Source organism: Narcine bancroftii, chromosome 10 (assembly GCF_036971445.1).
Source record: "Narcine bancroftii isolate sNarBan1 chromosome 10, sNarBan1.hap1, whole genome shotgun sequence".
In the NCBI taxonomy this organism is placed as follows: Eukaryota; Metazoa; Chordata; class Chondrichthyes; order Torpediniformes; family Narcinidae; genus Narcine; species Narcine bancroftii.
Genome location: NC_091478.1, coordinates 2312940 through 2334743, shown reverse-complemented (window position 1 = coordinate 2334743; position 21804 = coordinate 2312940). Strand labels below are relative to the sequence as shown.

Here is a 21804-nt window from a genome sequence, read left to right as displayed (position 1 = left end):
GAGAGGAATTGACTGAGAGACTGCTTTTCTCGTTGATTATTCTGTTATTGGGAGGAATAACCTCAGGGTAAGGGAATGGTTGTGTGTGAGGACTGATGCAAATTTATAATGTTCTGAAAATGGAAAGTTAAATTTAAATTAGTCCTTAAAACAGAAAGGTTCTGGCAGAGTCCAAAAAAAATCAGTCTGCTTTTTCCTCTCTCTGTCTCCGACGATATGCTGAATGGTCTGCTGGCTGTTTCCTATATCTTCTTGGTATTTGCAGCTTCTGGAGTCCTTTGCCTTGTTTAACTGATCAAACCATTTATTGTTTGGGTTGGCTCCTAATGCATTTGGCTCACTATACCATCACAGTGCTGTACAAAAGCTGGAAACAGCAGAAGGAAGAGACACAAGGCTGATTTCTGACATGGAAGATCTGTTTTTAAGAAATTATCAGAAGATTCATCATGTGATTGAATGTGATATAAAAGCTTCATTTTGAAAATCCTTTCAATTACATTTTACCAAAGAGTAAGAGCCATAGATTCAAACCTTCCACCTGACTGGTAAAATAAAATTTCATCCTGATTCATGGAACCAGAACCCTGGAATTATTTGAAAACAATTGCTTGATATAATTTAGAGTCTACAGAATGCCTGAAGTGAAACTAATCAAATGGTTTCTCCCAGTCATTCTGAATTTGTTATGTGATTTTTCATTTAGTCAAGAAGAGCAATATTTTGGTTCTCAGTACTGCTTTATATCAATATCTTGCCTTCTTTGAGGAGGAAAAATGATTCTTCAGTTCTCAAGATTAATTGTACATGAGACAGTATTGACTGTAGCAATCTCCCCATGAGCTATTTAATCAGCCACTTCACAACCTTGGTTTTTGAACCAACTATAGTTTCTTAACAAAAGTCTTTAAATTGGACCAGAAAGAAACATTGATCTAATACAAGCAGCTGATTCAACAGTTTATCAAAAGTAGTACAAATGATGCACAATTCTCAGCATTATATACATACTCCACATCAAGGGCACTATTTCCCTTAAAAAATGGCAACAACCTGATATTGACTGCATCCATCCACCTCTATTCTTCTATCGACTGATATACACATTGTAAAATGGTACAGGTAAACGATTATTTACCAAAACTTCTGCACAATAAACAATGCTAAACTTATCATAACTATGTATTTTCTAGCCCTCACAATTGTAAATCTCTAATGTAAATCTCTGCTCTACTTGCTACATACCTATGACTATATGGCTCTGCATGACAACCACAAAACCATTTACACATTTACTACAATACCAGAGTAGTGGGCTGTATAAAAAGGGTCGATGAGTCAAGATTTGAAACTTGGCTGAATGGTGTAAACAACAACCTCTCACTCAATGTCACCAAATCAAGGACCTGGTTGTACTCTTTAAGAAGCAAAAACCAGAAGTGTACAATCCAATGATCATTTGCGGATCAAAGGTGGAGGGGGCGAGCACATTTAAATTCCTGGGAGTTACTATCTCGGGGGACCTTTCCTGGACTTAACATACTAATGTCATTGTGAAGAAAGTACATTAGCACCTCGACATCCTTGGGAGTTTACAGAGATTTGGTATGACATCAGAGACCTTGGCAAACTTCTTCAGATGTGTAGTGGAAAGTGTGCTGATGCGCTGCATCACACCCTGGTATGGGGGCACCCAATATCTTTGAGCGGAAAGCCCTGTAAAACATAATTGACACAGCCCAATACATCAGGGGCAAAATTCTTCCAACATTTGAGAAAATAGAAAATAGAAAATAGATGCAGGAGTCGGCCATTTGACCCTTCAAGCCTACACTGCCATCCATTATGATCGTGACTGATCATCTACTCAGTACCCATACACCCTGATCTCCTTAGCCACAAGGGCTAAATCCAACTTCCTCTTAAATATGGATAAGGAACCAGCTTCAACTACTTCCTGTAGTAAAGAATTCCACAGATTCACCACTCTCTGAGTGAAAAAAAATTCTCATCTCAGTCCTAAAAGACATCCCCTTATCCTTAAACTAGTTCTGGTTCTGGTTTTCCCCAACATCGGGAACAACCTTCCTGCATCTAGCCTGTCCAATCCCTTAAGAATTTTATACGTTTCTATAAGATCCCCCCTCAATCTGCTTTTAAAGGACATCAATCATCCAGGTGCCCAAGGAGAGCAGAGTGAACTGCTCAACAACTATCCCCCAGTATCACTTAAATCCATTGTGGTAACATTCTTTGAGGAGTTGGTCATGGTCAGAATTAGCACATATCTAAGTAATTGCTCCATAGCAATCACAATATCACTGGCTCTCGGAAGACCACAGTCAGTATGAACTGGAAACAATTTCTCCTCAATGACGATCAATACAGGCTGGCACAATTCCACAAATTTGCCATGATACACATTGGTCAGTAGAATCAGAAACAGCAATGAGGAATCAAAGAGGAGGGAGATCGATCAGCTCGTTGAGTGGTGTCATACCTGCAACCTTGCACTCAACGTTAACAAAACCAAGGAGATGATTGTGGACTTCAGGAGTAAGTCAGGAGAACACGATACAGTCCTCATCAAAGATCAGCAGTGGAGAGGTGTTAACATCAAAGAGCATCTATCCTGGGATCTCCAATTATTTTTTTTTTAAATTTTTTACACAATAAACCATATTGACCAAAATACATACAGACATTTTTCTTTTTAATACAGTGTCATTTTCTCCCCTTTTCCCCCCTCCCTTCCCTCCCTCCCTCTCCCCCTTCCCATTTATTCAAAGTTCAATCTAAGTTAAATCCGTTAAACAATGTTGTCACTTAATAAAATAAACAAGAAATTTTTATCTTTTACTTTTATATACTGAGTCAGTTCACTTTGTTGTCTTCTTCTTCTGTCATTTTAGTTGGTGGAAGTCCATGGTAGGATTTCTCTATTGTATTTCATGTACGGTTCCCATATTTGTTCGAATATTGTGATGTTATTTCTTAAATTATACGTTATTTTTTCTAATGGAATACATTTATTTATTTCTATGTACCATTGTTATATTCTCAGGTTGTCTTCTAATTTCCAGGTTGACATAATACATTTTTTTGCTACAGATAGGGCTATCATAATAAATCTTTTCTGTGCTTCATCCAAATCGAGTCCAAATTCTTTACTTCTTATATTACTTAGGAGGAAGATCTCTGGGTTTTTTGGTATATTGCTTTTTGTGATTTTATTTAATATCTGGTTTAGATCTTCCCAAAATTTTTTCACTTTTTCACATGTCCAAATTGCATGAATTGTTGTTCCCGTTTCGTTTTTACAGCGAAAACATCTGTCTGATATTGTTGGGTCCCATTTATTTAACTTTTGAGGTGCGATGTATAGCCTGTGTATCCAGTTATATTGTTTCATACGTAACCTCGTGTTTATTGTATTTCTCATAGTTCCGGAGCATAGCTTCTCCCATGTTTCATTCTTTATCTTTATGTTTAGATCTTGTTCCCATTTTTGTTTAGGTTTACAGTTTGTTTGTTCGTTCTCCTTTTCTTGCAGTTTGATGTACATGTTTGTTATAATTTTTTAAATTATCATTGTGTCTGTAATCACATATTCAAAATTGCTTCCTTCTGGTAACCTCAGACTGTTTCCCAATTTGTCCTTCAAGTAGGTTTTCAGTTGGTGGTATGCAAACCTTGTATCGTGAATTATATTATATTTGTCCTTCATTTGTTCAAAAGATAATAATTTATTTCCCGAAAAACAATTTTCTATTCTTTTGATCCCTTTTCTCTCCCATTCTCTGAAGGAAAGGTTACTTATTGTGAAAGGGATTAGTTGATTTTGTGTCAATATTAATTTTGGTAGTTGATAATTTATTTTATTCCTTTCTACGTGAATCTTCTTCCAATTGTTGAGCAGATGATGTAATACTGGTGAATTCCTACGTTGCACCAATTTTTCAACCCACTTATAGAGTATATGCTCACGTATCTTCTCCCCTATTTTATCTAGCTCTAATCTGGTCCAATGTGGTTTTTCCCTTGTTTGATAAAAATCTGATAGGTATCTTAATTGTGCTGCTCTATAATAATTTTTAAAGTTTGGTAGTTGTAAGCCTCCTTGTTTGTACCATTCTGTTAATTTATCTAGTGCTATCCTCGGTTTACCCCCTTTCCATAAGAATTTCCTTATTATTTTCTTTAGCTCCTTGAAGAATTTCTCTGTTAGGTGAATTGGTAATGATTGAAATAGGTATTGTATCCTTGGGAAGATGTTCATTTTAATACAGTTTATCCTTCCTATCAGCATTAGTGGTAAGTCTTTCCAGTGCTCTAAGTCGTCTTGTAATTTTTTTCATTAATGGCTGATAATCTAGTTTATATAAATGGCCGAGATTATTATTTAGTTGTATACCTAGGTATCGAATTGCTTGTGTTTGCCATCCAAATGGTGATTCTTCCTTAAACTTTGTGAAATCTGCATTATTCATTGGCATTGTCTCACTTTTATTTGCATTGATCATGTACCCCGATACTTCTTCATATTCCTTCAATTTCTTATATAATTATTTTATTGATATTTCTGGTTCTGTTAAGTATATTATAACATCATCTGCAAATAGACTGATTTTATATTCCTTCTCTTTTATTTTTATCCCTCGTATTTTATTTTCTGTTCTTATCAGTTCTGCTAGTGGTTCTATAGCTAACGCGAACAGTGAGGGAGATAGTGGACATCCATGCCTTGTTGATCTGCTTAATTTAAATTGGTTTGCTATATATCCATTTACTGTAACTTTTGCCAATGGTCCCTTATATAATGCTTTAATCCAATTAATATATTTCTCTGGTAGGTTGAATTTTTGTAGTACTTTGAATAAATAATTCCATTCTACTCTGTCAAAGGCTTTCTCTGCGTCTAAAGCAACCGCTTCTGTTGGAGTTTTGTTTCCTTGTACTGCATGGATTAAGTTAATGAATTTATAGATATTGTCTGTTGTTCGTCTTTTTTTAATAAATCCAGTTTGGTCTAGTTTTACTATTTTTGGTACACAGTCAGCCAATCTGTTTGCTAATAGTTTAGCTATTATCTTATGATCTGTGTTAAGTAGAGATATTGGTCTATACGATGCTGGTGTTAGTGGATCTTTCCCCATCTTTGGTATTACTGTAATTATTGCTGTTTTGCATGAATCTGGTATGTTTTGTGTTTTTTCAATCTGGTTCATTACTTCCAGGAGAGGAGGAATTAATAAGTCTTTGAATGTTTTATAGAATTCTATTGGGAGTCCATCCTCTCCCGGTGTTTTATTGTTTGGTAGTTTTTTTAATATCTCCTGTATTTCTTCTATTTCAAATGGTTTTATTAATTTATTTTGCTCCTCTGTTTGTAATTTAGGTAGTTCAATTTTAGTTAGAAATTCATCTATTTTGTCTTCTTTCCCTCGTTTTCAGTTTGATATAATTGTTCGTAGAATTCCCTGAAGGTTTTGTTGATCTCCATTGGGTTATATGTAATTTGTTTGTCCTTTTGCCTTGATGCCAATAGTTCTTTTAGTTTGTTCTGTCTTAAGCTGCCAGGCTAGTATTTTGTGCATTTTTTCTCCTAGCTCATAATATTTCTGTTTTGTCTTCATTATGTTCTTCTCCACCTTATATGTTTGTAGTGTTTCATATTTTATTTTCTTGTCTGTCAATTCTCTTCTTTTAGTTGTATCATCCTTTATTGCTAATTATTTTTCTGTATTTATTATTTCCCTTTCCAACTGTTCTATTTCTCGATTGTAGTCCTTCTTCATCTTAGTTACATAACTTATTATCTGTCCTCTGATGAATGCTTTCATTGCGTCCCATAGTATAAATTTATTTTTCACTGATTCCGTATTTATTACAAAGTACATTTTAATTTGTCGCTCAATGAATTCTCTAAAATCTTGTCTTTTAAGTAGCATGGAGTTTAATCTCCATCTATACATTCTTGGTGGGATGTCCTCTAGCTCTATTGCCAATAACAGGGGTGAGTGATCTGAGAACAATCTAGCTTTATATTCCGTTTTCTTAACTCTTTCTTGAATGTGGGCTGATAACAGGAATAGGTCTATCCTTGAGTATGTTTTATGTCTACTCGAATAATATGAATATTCCTTTTCCTTTGGGTGTTGTTTCCTCCATATATCCAAAAGTTGCATTTCCTGCATCAATTTAATTATAAATTTGATTACTTTGTTCTTTTTGTTAGTCTTTTTTCCAGTTTTATCCATGTTTGAGTCCAAATTAAGGTTAAAATCCCCTCCTATTAGTATATTCCCTGGCATATCACCGATCTTCGAAAAAATATCTTGCATAAATTTTTGATCTTCTTCATTAGGTGAATATACATTGAGTAAATTCCAAAATTCGGAATATATCTGACATTTTATCATTACATACCTCCCTGCTGGATCTATTATTTCCTCTTCTATTTCGATTGGTACATTTTTATTGATTAATATAGCTACTCCTCTGGCTTTTGAATTACATGATGCTGCTGTTACATGTCCTATCCAATCTCTCTTTAATTTCTTGTGTTCCACTTCAGTTAAATGTGTTTCTTGCACAAACGCTACATCAATTTTTTCTTTCTTCAGTAAATTTAACAGCTTCTTCCTTTTGATTTGGTTATGTATTCCGTTAATATTTAAAGTCATATAGTTCAACATGGCCATTTCATACTTTGTTTATCTTTCCTTTCCATTTCCTCATCACCACCTTCCCTTCTTATCCATTTCTGTTTTCTTTTCTTAAAACACATTGTAAGACAACATTTCTAAAACATAAAATATTTCCACTATTTTCATATCTAAAATTCCTTTAACCCCAATAGTCCCTCCCTTCTCTGAGTTGCCCTTTGTCCCTTGACGGGCAACCACATCTCCCCTCTTCATTTGGATTTGCGAACCCGCTCGCAAGCGTCAACTGATTTCGCAGTGACTGTTATTCTTCCCCACCCAGCCCCTCCAGAAAAGATTTTAATCTTCATATATAACAAAGCTCACTCTCTTAATTCCCTCCTTACTTCCTTTCTTCCCTTTCTTTCTCTTCTTAGTTCTTACTTATACTTTATTCTTCTTCTTCATATATAGTTTGTTGTCATTTTTGTTCTTATTATATCTCTCTGTCTGTTTTGTAGGTGTTCTGCAAATTTTCGTGCTTTTTCTGGATCTGAGAACAGTGTGCTTTGCTGCCCCGGGATAACTATTTTAAGTACCGCTGGATATTTTAACATAAATTTATAACCTTTTTTCCATAGGGTTGTTTTTGCTGCATTAAACTCCTTCCTCCTCTTCAGGAGTTCAAAACTTATATCTGGATAGAAAAAAAATTTTTGACCTTTGTATTCCAGTGGCTTTTTGTCTTCTCTTATTTTTTCATTGCTTTTTCCAATATATTTTCTCTTGTCAAATAACTTAGGAATTTTACTAGAATGGATCTTGGTTTTTGTTGTGGTTGTGGTTTAGGGGCTAATGTTCTGTGTGCCCTTTCTATTTCCATTTCTTCCTGTAATTCTGGTCTTCCTAGGACCCTGGGGATCCATCGTTTTATAAATTCTTTCATATTTTTGCCTTCTTCATCTTCTTTAAGGCCCACTATCTTTATATTGTTTCTTTTATTATAATTTTCCATTAAATCTATCTTCTGAGCTAACAACTCCTGTGTCTCTTTAACTTTTTTATCAGAATCTTCTAATTTCTTTTTTAAGTCATCTACCTCCATTTCTATGGCTGTTTCTCGTTCTTCCACCTTGTCTACTCTTTTTCCTATATCTGTCATGATCATCTCTAATCTATTCACTTTTTCTTCTGTACCTTTATTCTTCTTTTTATTTCACTGAATTCTTGTGTCAGCCATTCTTTTAATGTTTCCATATATTCTTTAAAAAAAATTATCCATGTACTGTACCTTCCCTTCATCTTCCATTTCTCTGTGTGGAGTTTGATGTTCTCCCTCCTCTTCTTCTGAGTCCACTCCAGGTTCTGTATCTTTTACCTCTGTCTCTTCTGATCTTCTTGTTGGGTTGTTTATTTTAGTTTGTTGGGTATTTTTATTTTTATTATTTTTATTAATGGTGTCTTGGTGTTGGTTTTCTTCCTCTAGGTTGGTCATCTGTTGTTTCTCTGATTTCCTATTTTTATTCTCTTCCTCCTTGTTCCCGTCATTTTCTATGTTTTCCTGTTGGGAGTCTTGCTGTCGTGTTATACTTGTCTGTTTCAGGTGTGGAGATTTACTCCTCAGCTGGTCCCCCCTCCCGTCAGTGTTGTTTTTGTCTTGTGTGTCGCGCATGCGCGAATCCTCGCACATGCGCGGTTGCGCACTTTTGTTTGGCTCCGTGAGCCATATTTGTAGTCCTGAGTTCAGGGTTTTCACTGACCTCAGGGAGAGGGCTTCTCTCTCCACGGCGGGCCTCCTTGTACAGGTAAGGCCTTCACCTTTCTCTTCCGACGTCTTTCCTTCTTCTTTTCTTCCCGTTGTTTTTGGTTTTTCTTTCTTTGCTGCCATTTTCTCCACACTTTTATTTTTAATTTGTTATGGTTTCTGTGTTTGCAGCTTTGTATTTTCTTTACTTTTTTTAAACTTTTCTGGAGAGGGCTGGTATTTTCTTACCGGTCACTACTCCATCACGTGATGGGGTCTCCAATTCGATGCAATCATGAAGAAGGCTCGTCAGCAGCTTTGTGAAGAGTTTGAGGAGATTCAGTATGTCACCGAAGACTCAAAAACTTCTGCAGGTGTACCATGGAGAGCATTCTGGCTGAAAGGTGGTTTATATAAATATTTGCTCTGTAATGCTGCAACAAAACAATGAATTTCATGATATGTTCTATGCAATAAATTCTTATTCTAATTCTGAATAGGTATCTTTGGCTTACTCTTTGTGCACATTATATTTAACTTGCAAAAAATTTTTTTGTCAACCTCCAATCATAACCTTTTGCAAATGGAGTCAAGTTCAATTTTGTTCAAGTTCATGTCATATATACCAAGGGTCAACGAGACAATTTGTTTTGTGATCAATCCATCCCATCAACCCATATATAGTTCATCAAAGAAAACAGCACTGTGCAATATTATACTCTATTATGTCTTTTAATCCATTGGCTGCTTTTCAAATGCAGTGGAAAGTGCAGACAGAATCAGTGGAGAGAAGAGGGGTTTGTGTGATTGAGATATGTCTACAGCTCTCCACAGTTTCTTGTTTTGGGTGATGCACTCTGACCGAATACTTCCAATGGTGCATCTGTAAAGGTTGTTGATGGTAGTCGGCTCCACCCGTCTTTCAAAAGACCATGACCAGCTCCTTGGTTTTGTTGACATTGAGGGAGAAGTTGTTGTCCTGGCACCAAGCTGCAAGTCCCTCTCTCTCCCTTCTGCATTCCAAATCGCTTTCATTTAAGATTCTGCCTTTGACAGAACTGGGTAGGCTGTTTTCTCTTCAAATACTTTGGAAAGAAGCTGTTACAGAGTTCTGTGATGTGTATTGGCCTATGTGTTGTGTGGTTTTATGTTAAAAAGTGACAGTTTGCCTTAGAGAGCCAAGGTGAAGGTGGACTGCTGAGAGAGTGGGAGACGGACTGAGCATGTGCAGAAAATGATCTAAAAATTTCTGGACTTGGATGACAAACCACCACTGGGGGTGCTGTGGAGTGGCAGAAGGCCCAGAGCATGAGTCATGGTCTGGAGGACAGTTTAGAATGTGGGGATTTCAAAAAGGATGAACATTCCGAAGGCAGCCAGAGGAGCCGGACCAAGCCAGTGGTTCCTCTCTCTGCATGCAACACATGACAACTTTGAATTTTGTGCTCTCTTTCTCACTCTCTCTCTCAAAGATCTTTTGGCTTCAGTTTACCAAGCAAACTGAATTTTGTTTATGATCTTGGCTTCAGTTGAGATTGAAGTTTTGTAAGTCTTGTGTGTTTTGTGTCTAAGTTTTTCTGTGGGCTGGTTGGGAATATAACTTAGACTTTAATTACATATGTTATATTTAGGCTGGGGAATTTATTAGTTTTACACTGTTATAGAAATTTGCATAGTATCCAGTGGGCATTTTTATAAAAGGGAGGGGGGGTGGGAATTTTGAATTAAAGTTTGAAGGTGAATTTTTTGTTAATAAAGTAATTGTTCATCTTTACCCCTGTGTGATATGCCTTCTTTGTGGTTGCTGGTTTGATCTTGTAACAAAACACATTCAGTTTATTGTTCATGCCCACAATTTTCTGATTATTGAAGTAACGTTGATGGTTTTTACTTTGTGTAGCTTTTGTCACTCTTCTTAAATTTTAAAAATGCATTTGCTTATTTCTGATTCATTTGAAAATTGTTTGTTTATTCGGTCGTCTTGAAGATGACTTTCACTCTTCTGTAAATCCCCCTTTCTCTTCTCTCTTTGAGGTATAATTCCATATACAGTATTTGTGCCTTTAAAACCCTTAAGACCAATTAGAATTTCCATCCGTATTGAATTCCAAGAGAGTGCTGGAATGGAAGTGACTGGTGCCCTCCCAAGTTTAATGCAAATTTCCAAGAATATTAACATAGCATACTAATGTTTTTACCTTTTTTCTGTATATTCAATTGTACATGGACTGTGTAGTTGGAAGTAAATCACAAAATTCTGCAGACACTGTGAGTGAATAAAGTAAAAAACACAAAATGTTGGAGAAGCTCAGCAGGTCACTGTCCTTGACGTAGCAAAGGCCAAGATACAGAACTAACGTTTCGGGTTTGAGCCCTCATCAAAGTATGAGAAAATGCCGGCAGTCATCCAAACTAAGTAGTTGGGGGGGGGGGGGTGAGGTTGGCACAGGCGGGAGATGATATTTGGAGAAAGGAGGGAGGGGACAACAGCAATGAGGGGGAGGAGGGATGTCTGGGTGGGTAGAAGAACTGGAAAGACAGGAAAAGGGGGAGGGGAAAAACAAGCAAGTTTAATAGAAAGTAGAAAGTCTAAGTTCATGCCATCTGGCTGGAGAGTCTCCAGACAGAAAATAAGGTGTTGTTCCTCCAATCTGCAGGTGGTCAGGGTGGGAATAGTAACAAGGCCATGAACAGACAAATGAATGTGGAATTGAAATGGTTGCCACTGGGAGGTCGCTGTAGTTGCAAATGGAGTGGAGATGCTGAGCCAAGGTGCTGAGAGATGGACCAGGTGAGTTTGAGATCAGGGTGGAAATTGGCCATGAAGTGGATGAAGTTGGCAAGCTCATTGCAGGTGCATGAGGCAGTTGTCGATATACTGGAGGAAGAGTTGGGGGGTCTTCCCTGTGTAGGCTTGCTCCACAACAGGCAGGCATAGCTGGGACCTATGCAGGTACCCACAGCTACTCCTTTGATTTCGAGGGAGTGCGATGTTAATGAAGTTATTTAGAGTGAAGACAAGTTCTGTCAGGTGGAGAAGGGTGGTGGTAGAGGGTGACTGGTCAGGTCTTTGGTCCAGGAAGAAGCCAAGTGCTTTCTGTGTCCATCTGTGTGGGGGATAGAGACATCCATCGTGAAGATGAGGTAGCCCATTTCGGACAATCTGAAGTCATTGAGGAGATGGAGGGCATGTGAGGTGTCACGGATGTAGGTGTGGAGGTATTGGATCAGGGGAGAAAAGATAACAAGGCCATGGACAGACATGTGAGTGCAGGAATGTGACTCAGAATTGGATTGGTTGGCCACTGGGTGGATTGTGTAGTTGTACCATTTCCTATCAGTTTATTCTTTTGTTGTTGATGACATTAATGTCATTGTTGCAGCCACTGCTGATTTTCCTTTTGCAACTTTCTCTTGACACATCAAATATCATCTGGCTGTCATAACCTATATGTTTTTTATCTGATTTACAACATTATAAAAACTCTTCATTTAAACACAATATTTAGTCTTCCAGATCATCTTCAAATCAGTTCTTTGGAACACTTTGAGTTCGGTTCTTTTCTCAGTGGTAGAATAATGAACTCCTGTGAAGCATTTTTATCATGAACAATTGTTTGGCTGAAAAGAGACAATTTGTATTGACTAGAACTATATCATGTCCAAAGTTGAATATGGTGACCTTGAACTAATTTTTTTCCCTTAAGGATCATGGTAATTATAAAACACCAGTATATTTTGATGCTGACTAACCATTGCAAATTCCAGGACTGCATGATGTCCAGGGTCTTTGACCTAATTGAGACCTGAGGTGAGATTAAAGGGTTATGGGGGCAGAATGGTCTGGGTATCATGGATTCAGGTCCAATGCAAGTCCAGTGTTTAAGAGGAGATAGTTACTGGAAATATGGGCAATACCTCAGAAAGACTGAAATGATAGTATTTAAGTCTGGAATTTGCATTATGGTGCCTGTCCAGCACAAGGCTGTAACAACAAGATTATATTCAAAATGCCAAAATGTTTGGCCTGGAAGTCAGCCTGAAGAAAACTGAGGTCCTCCATCAGCCAGCTACCCACCATGACTACCAGCCACCCCCACATCTCCATCGGGCACACAAAACTCAAAACAGCCAACCTGTTTACCTATCTCGACTGCACCATTTCATTGGATGCAAGGGTCGACAACGAGATAGACAACAGACTCGCCGAGGCAGATAGCGCCTTTGGAAGACTACACAAAAAAGTCTGGAAAAACAACCAACTGAAAAACCTCACAAAGATTAGCGTATACAGAGCCGTTGTCATACCCACACTCCTGTTCGGCTCTGAATCATGGGTCCTCTACCGGCATCACCTACGGCTCCTAGAACGCTTCCACCAGCATTGTCTCCGCTCCATCCTCAACATTCATTGGAGCGACTTCATCACCAACATCGAAGTACTTGAGATGGCAGAGGCCAACAGCATCGAATCCACGCTGCTGAAGATCCAACTGTGCTGGGTAGGTCACGTCTCCAGAATGGAGGACCATCGCCTTCCCAAGATCGTGTTATATGGCGAGCTCTCCACTGGCCACCGAGACACAGGTGCACCAAAGAAGAGGTACAAGGACCGCCTAAAGAAATCTCTTGGTGTCTGCCACATTGACCACCGCCAGTGGGCTGATATCGCCTCAAACCGTGCATCTTGGTGCCTCACAGTTCGGCGGGCAGCAACCTCCTTTGAAGAAGACTGCAGAGCCCACCTCACGGACAAAAGACAAAGGAGGAAAAACCCAACACCCAACCCCAACCCATCAATTTTCCCTTGCAACCGCTGCAACCATGTCTGCCTGTCCCGCATCGGACTTGTCAGCCACAAACGAGCCTGCAACTGACATGGACATTACCCCTCCATTAATCTTCATCCGCGAAGCCAAGCCAAAGAAGATCTTTGAAATGCTATGACATATATATATACTGACACATTTCCTGAGATGTATTTATGTATATTTATTTATGAAAACCCAGGTGAAGTGATAGGTCTATATAATTATCATAATGTGGAACAAGCTTTACCTGAGTAGCTTACTTTGTCCACCTTGGTAAACACGGTTCAGAAAAACATTAATCTCGATCATTTACTGAGCCTTTCAACATTTTTTAAAATCTACAAAAATACTATACATCACCATGAGAACAAGAATTTGAAACATATTTTTAGAGTGGGAAATAATTAATTTCTGAATGAAACAATGGCAGTTTGACTGACAGAATGTTTCACAGTCATGGTGAAACATCCTACCTCAAAAATGGTACCCAGCTGTATAGGATTAAGCCTTTGAAGGATAAACAAAGTCTTCAATTGCAGGTAAACAAAGGCTAACACTATGTTTAAAATTTAATTTCAACTGGATTATGCTCATTTTACTGCTTGGTTGTGAAAATCCAAGCTACTGAACTTCATAACATTACAAAGCCACAAAACCACAATCGGAAAATATTACATTTGGAAGAAAACTAGGGACTGAGTTGGACATCTGATTTTCATGTTTCAAGATTGAAATAGTCATGTAAAATAGCCTCTTTGAAATACTATATAGTGTTGAGACATTCCTGGAGATGTATTCATTCAGATTGATTTGTGAAAATGTACAAGCAAAATATTAGAGTGAATTCATGCTGGCCCAGTTAGTGGTTCTAATTATGCCCAAAGCATAATTTCAGAAATTCCAATGGAAATCATTCCAAGACAACTCCAGGACAAAAGCATTGGACACTAAAGGTGAAGGAAAGAAGTTAAAAGGAAATGAGTGTGATAATCACAAATATTTCATACAGAGAATGGGAGGTGCCCTAAACACATGGGATTGTTGATAGTACTTTCTTGTGAATTAATTGTTGGGATTAATCGATAGAAAACAGAGAGTAAGAATAAATGGGTTATTATAATTTTGGAAGTTTTGGAGTTGTAGGGTGCCACCAGCATTGGTGCTGTGATCATATCAGAAAACCTCTCCTGGAGCCAGCACATCGCGACAACCATCTAGAAGACACACCAATGCTTCTGCTCACTAAGAAGTCTGAGGAAATTTGGCATGTTGTTGGATACTCTATCAAACTCCTACAGATGTACTTTGGCAAGTATACTCACTGGTCAAATCACAGCCTGTTTTGATAATTCAATGCCCAGGATCATAGAAGACTACAAAACATAGTGAACATAGTCAAGCCCAACACAGGCTCCAACCTATGCTTTTGCAAGAAGGCAGCCAAAATCATAAAGAACCCCCATCACCCTGGACACAACTTTGTCCTGCTGCTGCCTTTGGGCAGAAGGTATAGAAGCCTGAAGTCCAGCACCTCTAGGTTCAAGACAGCAATTTTTCCAAAGTTATCAGACTCTTGAATCTCCTCTTCATACTTTAATCATAAAATACTCCGACATCGCACAAAGAAAAATCAGGAATGACATTTTTCTTGCACTATGGTAACTGATGATATATAATTCTTTTGAATGTATTATTTCTAATCTCTTTCTAATTTAATGCACACTATTCTTTATAAAGTACCTGTTTCGTTGTAGTAAGAATTTTTGTGCGTATCATTATCTGTTTAACAATTCAGATGAAAGATCAAGTGTACTGTATCTAAGTTTGCTTGCAGTACAAAGTTAGTTAGCTGCAACTTGTGAAGCAGATGGAGAGAACCTTCAAGAGGATGTAGATCGGCTAAGTGAATGGTGGAGATATGGTAAATAGAATAAAATGTGGAAAATTGTGAAGTAATTTATTTTGGAAAAGAAAGAGTAGTTTTAAAATGGTGAGAGGTTGTAAGATGTTGGTGATCTTCCATAGAAATTATTAGAAGCTAAAAGAAAATGAGTAACAATCAATTATAAAGGAAAATGATATGTTGAACATTATGGCAAGAGTATTTAAGTATAGAAATAAAAACATCTTACAGGAGTTATAAATAACCCTATTGAGAACAAACTTAAAGCATAACAAAATTATAAAGAAGATTAAGAAGTCTGAGCATTTAATCTCTTTTTTATTCACAACATGGTAGAAGCCAATTCCAGGCATTTAAACTCATGCTTCCCAATTACACCCAATTAGCCTGCAATCCCATACATTTTGAAGGGTGGGAGGAAACTGGAGCATCTAGAGGAATCCCACACAGACACAGGGAGAACTTACAAACTCCCTACAGTCATTGTCAGATTAGAACCTGGGTCATTGGCACTTTGTTGAATTGAAAGTATATTAAAACTTTGGATGATAGAGGGTTTCTATGGCACAAGAGCCACCTCTTGCTCATTAAAAATCCTTGAATATGTTATAACCTTATTGGAAAGGTTGGCAGATCTATAGCTTTTCTCTTTGGAGCAGCGAAGGATGAAAGGTGACTTTATAAGGATGCATAAGATTATGAGAGGCATTGATAGGGTGGACAGCCAGCACTTTTTTCCCAACACAACAATAGCAAATTCAAGAGGATATCTGTTTAAGGTGAGTGGAGGAAAGCTTAGAGGAGATGTCAGAGGTAAGTTTTTTACAGAGAGAGTGGTGGATGTCTGCAGTGCATTGCCGGTAGGGGTGCTAAAGACTGGTTCAATAGGGATATTCAAAAACTCATTTTGTAAGAAAAATCAAGGGTTATGGGTGTGAGATAGGGATGGATTAGATTGTCGTGGACTAGGTTTACATAGGTCAGCACAATATCATGAAGAAAGGGCCTTTGTTGTAATATTATCTGTTTTAGGTGTAAGATGTAATGGTGCAAACCTAGTTCCCTTTCCTTGCAATTTTAGTGACATTCATGTGCGTGCTCTGAATTGATCATTCCTCTACCTTGTATTAACAGTAGGCTGCATGATTCACATGATCTGTTCACTAAAATGATGAGTGATCGTTTTTGTTTGGGTCATTTTAGAGTCACATATGTAAAATGTGTTGGTGTGGTTTGAGAATGTAATCCTGTTCAGTCTAGAATCAATTGCTGTCACATGGAATGTAGCCTAAAGGCAGTTAATTTCAAAAGGAAAACAACTGCCACATGATATTTGTCCAGGGGAAATTGCTTATGTTGTCGTGTTGGCTTGAGTCCAGAGGTTTTAGAAACACTATGTCACACATACACCAGCTGAATTTACAACAAATATTGGCACCACTCATGAGGTTACAATCAACTTTGTCTATTTTGTTGTTGAATACCACATCCTTCACAATTTCAATATGTTGTTTCCAATTTTACAAATGAATGTTTTCCTTTAAATTGGTAGGATACCGTGGATAGTATGCATATGCACAAATGCATATGTCGATGCACATAAGCACATTGAACACAGAAAGATTAATAATAAATAAAACATCTTGATTTTGCACTGAAAAATATCCTGCTGTCTTGAATTGTTCAAAAGATGCAAACTACTCTAAGAGATACAGGGAAAAATAATTTAATCATTTATACACATTGTTTTATTACGTAATTTAATTGCTGTTAATTTTTTCAGTGATTAAATTAATATTTTCCAATTTGAAAAATTCCTATTTTAGTTTTTCAGTGTATTGAAAATTTATTTTCCAGATGTAAACTTTTAAAAATATCTGTTGTTACCTTATGTGAAATAAAATGCAATAAATATGAGATGAAGAAGGGTAATTCTGTCATTGAGGACAGATAAAAACATGGGAAGCTCATGAATGTAATTTCCAAGAGTGGAGCTGTCAAGGCTCTCCCGGTGGATTTTTATTATTGCCACTAATGATTTCAATAAATTTCTGATTTGCAAACATGCATTACTCATAAGGTTCCTAGTTGTATTGTAAAAATGTCATCTTTATACCATAATCTTTAATATTGTAGAAGATCATTACTTTTTTTCAAGTATATTAGATGAAGCAAATCTTACCGTGAATACAAAATCAATTCAAAGGTTTAATGTTTTTATTTATTGTGACTCCAATAACAGAAAGGAGAGGGAAGTATTTCAAAAGCAGGAAATGTAATTCCCCCTCCCCCTTATTCCCCAAATAAATTCTATGAATAGTTTATTTTTCCACATTTGAAAGGATTTCTCAAGGGGTTTTATACCTTTTTATTGAAGCATCACAGCTACTTGTATACTTCTAATTTCCAGAAACCTGGTGGCAACTATATTTTAAAAGAAAGCAAAAAGCAGATGCAGGAAATCTGAACTTAAACTAGAAATTGCTGAAAGTACTCATCAAATCTGGCAGCTTCTGAGAAAAGAGAAAGGGAGTTAACATTTCACATCTATGATTCTTCATTGGACTAACTTGTTTCAATAAAGAGCATGTGCTTAATATAGAACCAACGCATTTGCTACTTAGTGATATTTTAGGTAGCATCTCTCCTATAGGAAAACAAACCAAATTAATCTGATCCATCCAAACTACATAAATTAATGATAGCAGTCTGGAGGTGAACATATTCTCAATCCCAGTTTGACACATATTGGTATCCTCTATTAGGTAAGAATTATGATTGCTTTGGTTTGTTAATGTAGTTTTGACTTCCACCCAAACTCTTTGCTTGCCAAAGGGTATTCCTAAACCAAATGCTTCTCCCTAGTACAAATCACCAATCTGCCTGTTGTGTTAAAAATGTTCGTAAGTTTTCTTTAAGATTTTTAAACTCTCGATGTAAACTTGCTATTATCTTGCCTTGTAAAGAAGCTACAAAACACATTCTTCATCATCCTTGAGAAAACAAACATGCAGCATTCAATTTCAATGATCATATTTCATTCATTAAATTTAAAAAAAAACAGCTCAGCAACCTATAATTGTTTTTTTTCATTCTCCTTTTCTCTAGGGATTTGAAGAATAACTTGATTAGCAACATTGAGCCTGGGGCTTTCTTTGGGCTTTCAGAGCTGAGGCACTTGTAAGTATTCATTCTGTTTAAATTACTTGTCACGTCATTTCATTAATTTCCTACTTTGTCCTGATCGGGGTCTTTGAGTGAAACATTAAGAAGGAATATTTTGCTTTCAAAACAGGCTTTAACTCTATTATTTTCAATTGATGGTAAATTAAGAGTGAATTGGGCAGAATACTATGTTGTGCATTCAACGATGCTTCTAGATGAAGTTCTAAAGATACATGTTTCTTAAACGATTTTTAATGTTCACACTAAGCTTTGCAGAACAGATAAAATGTTTGAATTTACTAATGTTAAATGGAGATGGGGATGCATTAATATACAATCTTTCGGTATACAATCCCTTGGAGAAGGAATTCAAATCACAAACATGAAAGAATGTGAATAGTCTTGACTTTCACAACTTATAGGGTCTTTTTTTTCCTTTTTTTAAACTTGAAAGACCTTAGCACATGTTTAAAAGTCTATTTTTGTATCCTGGCATTTAACATTAATTTTATTTGAGGGATTTAGACTTCAAGGACAGAATTTATTTTGCAAGTTTGACATGGCCTTGTTTTTAGAATTCAAAGTCATGAAATATTATTCCCTTCAATTGTGTTGACTGAGCATGAATGAATAAAGGGAGGAGAATAAAAGAAATCTTGGAACTCACCAGAACATCAGGCTGATTTTTTAGATAGTGCATTATTTGCTTAACAATTCTGCCATTTGGTGTTTTAATTCAGCCAAGCGTAAATGTGTGAGGAGTGATCATATTGTCCATTTAGGCGTCATTTTTATTGTCCGTTATGTTGGAAATGAAGTTTCAGCCCAACACAAATGGGAAGATTATAGCGACAACTCTTTCTATGCTCATTTTAATCTTCATTCAGAAGATGTACTAAAGAAAAAAAAGGTTTAATTGGTTTTTGCTTAAATAAGTTACTGTACTGTTTACTAACTTGTCCACAACAACATTGCCAAATAGTAAATCCATCTCGACTCGGCTGCTCAAACATTAGCATATCCTCATGGACTACTTGTAGTTACAAGCAGCATAACATGAGTCAAAGGATCCTGAGGATTGTGCAAGCAGCAGGCTTGGCACCAGTTACTGGCAACAGGAAAATGGATACAATTTCCTACATTGTGCATTTTGCAGCTTTTAAATCAAATAGTGTGGTGTGTGCATTCAGTATTTGCCCTGCGGTTTGCTTTGCTCAACTGATCCAGTATTTTTATAGGATGGAAGAAAAGCTGGCTGAGAATAAATTCCAGCTCACTTTCTTCAACAAAGACTCAAATGGATAGGTCAAAAATTGTCATAAAAACAACTCATGGAGCTGTGTAACAATTTAGGAACACAAACTACTATTAACAGTTCTCAGAGCTTTTGATGCTGCCTTCAGGACAGGAGACAAGATGACACTAAGATCAGTCAGGGCAGAACTCTCCCATGCAATCCAGAAAGCAAAGCATAGGTACACACAGAAAATCCAGTCATCTGTACAACACCAGTGACACAAGGCACATGTGGCAAGGGATCAAAATGTGGCAAGGGACCACAAGATGACCTTGCGAGTCAAGGACAACACTACCTCCCTTCTGGAGAGACTGAATATCTTCTATGGACGGATCGATGAAAACACCAAGCTGATACCAAAGAAAGCTCTGTGTCCTCCTGATGATTGGGCTCCCTGGATAACTGAGGCCTAGGTGAGGAGAACCCTATCCAAGGTAAACCCACACAAGACAGAGGACCAGACAACGTACCTAGTTGGGTAATGAAGGGCTGCACAGACTAACTGACAGAGGTCTTCACTGGTCATTTTCAACACATCACTGCAGCATTCCATCATTCCCATGGGCTTTAAGACAGCCACCATCATCCTAGTTCCAAAGAAAGTGACAGTAACAGGCCTCAAAGACTACCACCCTGCGGCACTGACCCCACCATTATGAAATGTTTTGAGCATCTGGTAATGAAACACATCAAAGTGCACTTCCCAGACACACTGGACCCATTTCAATCTGTCTACAGATGGAACTGTTCCACTGGTGATGCTGTAGCCTTGTCCCTTCACTCCATCCTGGCCCTCCTGGAGAATGACACCTCATATGCCAGGCTGCTGTTCATCAACGACAGCTCAACGTTTAATACTATCATTCCCCAGAGGTTGGCAGAGAAGCTGACCTCACTGGGACTCACCACCCCTCTCTGTAACTAAATTCTGAATTTTCTAACAGAAAAATCACAGTCTGTCTGGGTTGGTAGCAAAACGTTGAGCACCATCACACTGACCACTGGAGCACTTCAGAGCTGAATGCTCACCCTGCTGTTATTCACATTAATGACCTTCGACTACACTGGCAGATCCAACTCCAATAGAGTCATTGAGCTTGCATTTGACACAACAATAGTTGGCTTCATCAGCAACACTGTGACAAATTATGTTATGTTTTATATTATATATGGATATGTTTTAAAGGAGATAAAATGTACAGATTTTTTAGTGTAGCTCACATACCAGAACAGATTTCATTTAAAGTACTGGAACACCGCTCAAGCTTGACAGGCTGGCTCCAAGTGCCTTTGCAAAAGATTTGGGGAGTGCCTATGGAGACTTCACTAATGGATTGTTGTTTTGAAAAACAACAGATGAAAGAACTCGGAGGATTAGGTTTGGAGCCACAGTCTGTCTGAGTGCAGGTTGCTGTTCTAAGCGGGTCATGTGGTTTTACAAGCAGAGAAAGTCAAAAAGGCTTTTCTCTGAGTGAGAGAGAGAGAGAATTCAGTTCCACAGTTAGCGGCAGCAGCTGGGACTGGAACAGGACAAGCTGGCAAGCTTGTGGAAAACCCCATTTTGAAGATGGGTTGTGCGTGCTTAGTTCAGCCTGGTCAAAGCCCTTGTGGTCCATGCAAGAGGAGTGGACTGGCTGCCTAATGTTTCACTTGAAATAAGAGAAACAAAAAAGAACTCTGTGGTGACCTGAAAGAAAGAGGTTATCATTTGGAAAACCTTGATGGGGCAAGTTTCTTCAGAAAGGCAGTGACGTGGCTGATCAGAAGGAATCAGTTTTGTGGGTGTCCAGCGAACAACAAAACTCTCTGAAAACCGACAAGAACCTTCCTGAGTGATAATCATTTACCTTTCAAGCACCAAAGCCTGGTGAACTTCATAAATGTGAAATTCTGTGCACAGTATAAAAATTTCCTGCAACCGGTAAACTTGGAGGAATGAGAAGTGAGATTGGACTGTGAATCAAAGAACTTTTCTGAACTTACACACATATTACATACACATGCATTTAGAATTAGAAGGGGGTTAAGTTAAGTTAATAGTAATAAGTATGATCCTGCTTTCATGTTTAAAGATAATTAAAAGCAACTTTTGTTTGAATAACCATCTATCTTGGTGAATATCTATTGCTGCTGGGTTTTGGGGTCCTCTGGGCTTTACTTAACAATGAGTTGCACTCCAGAGAAGAGATATAAAATATCATGGTATATGCAAGAATAACAACCTGATTCTCAGTGTG

The 21804-nt window shown here is 37.5% G+C and overlaps 1 protein-coding gene across 19 annotated transcripts in view; it reads left to right on the top strand.

Moving 5' to 3' along the window:
* Positions 1-21804, top strand: part of LOC138744075 (adhesion G protein-coupled receptor A1) — a 558919-nt gene that overhangs the window by 209363 nt on the left and 327752 nt on the right. For 14 of the 19 annotated variants that reach the window (XM_069899580.1, XM_069899579.1, XM_069899578.1 and 11 more), the window contains one exon: positions 18214-18285. In XM_069899580.1, coding sequence (XP_069755681.1) covers positions 18214-18285 — 72 coding nt within the window. Of the gene's footprint in view, positions 1-9759; positions 9937-17356; positions 17871-18213; positions 18286-21804 lie in introns of those variants that run through there. The other 5 variants (XM_069899585.1, XM_069899586.1, XM_069899584.1 and 2 more) reach the window with 3 other exon arrangements.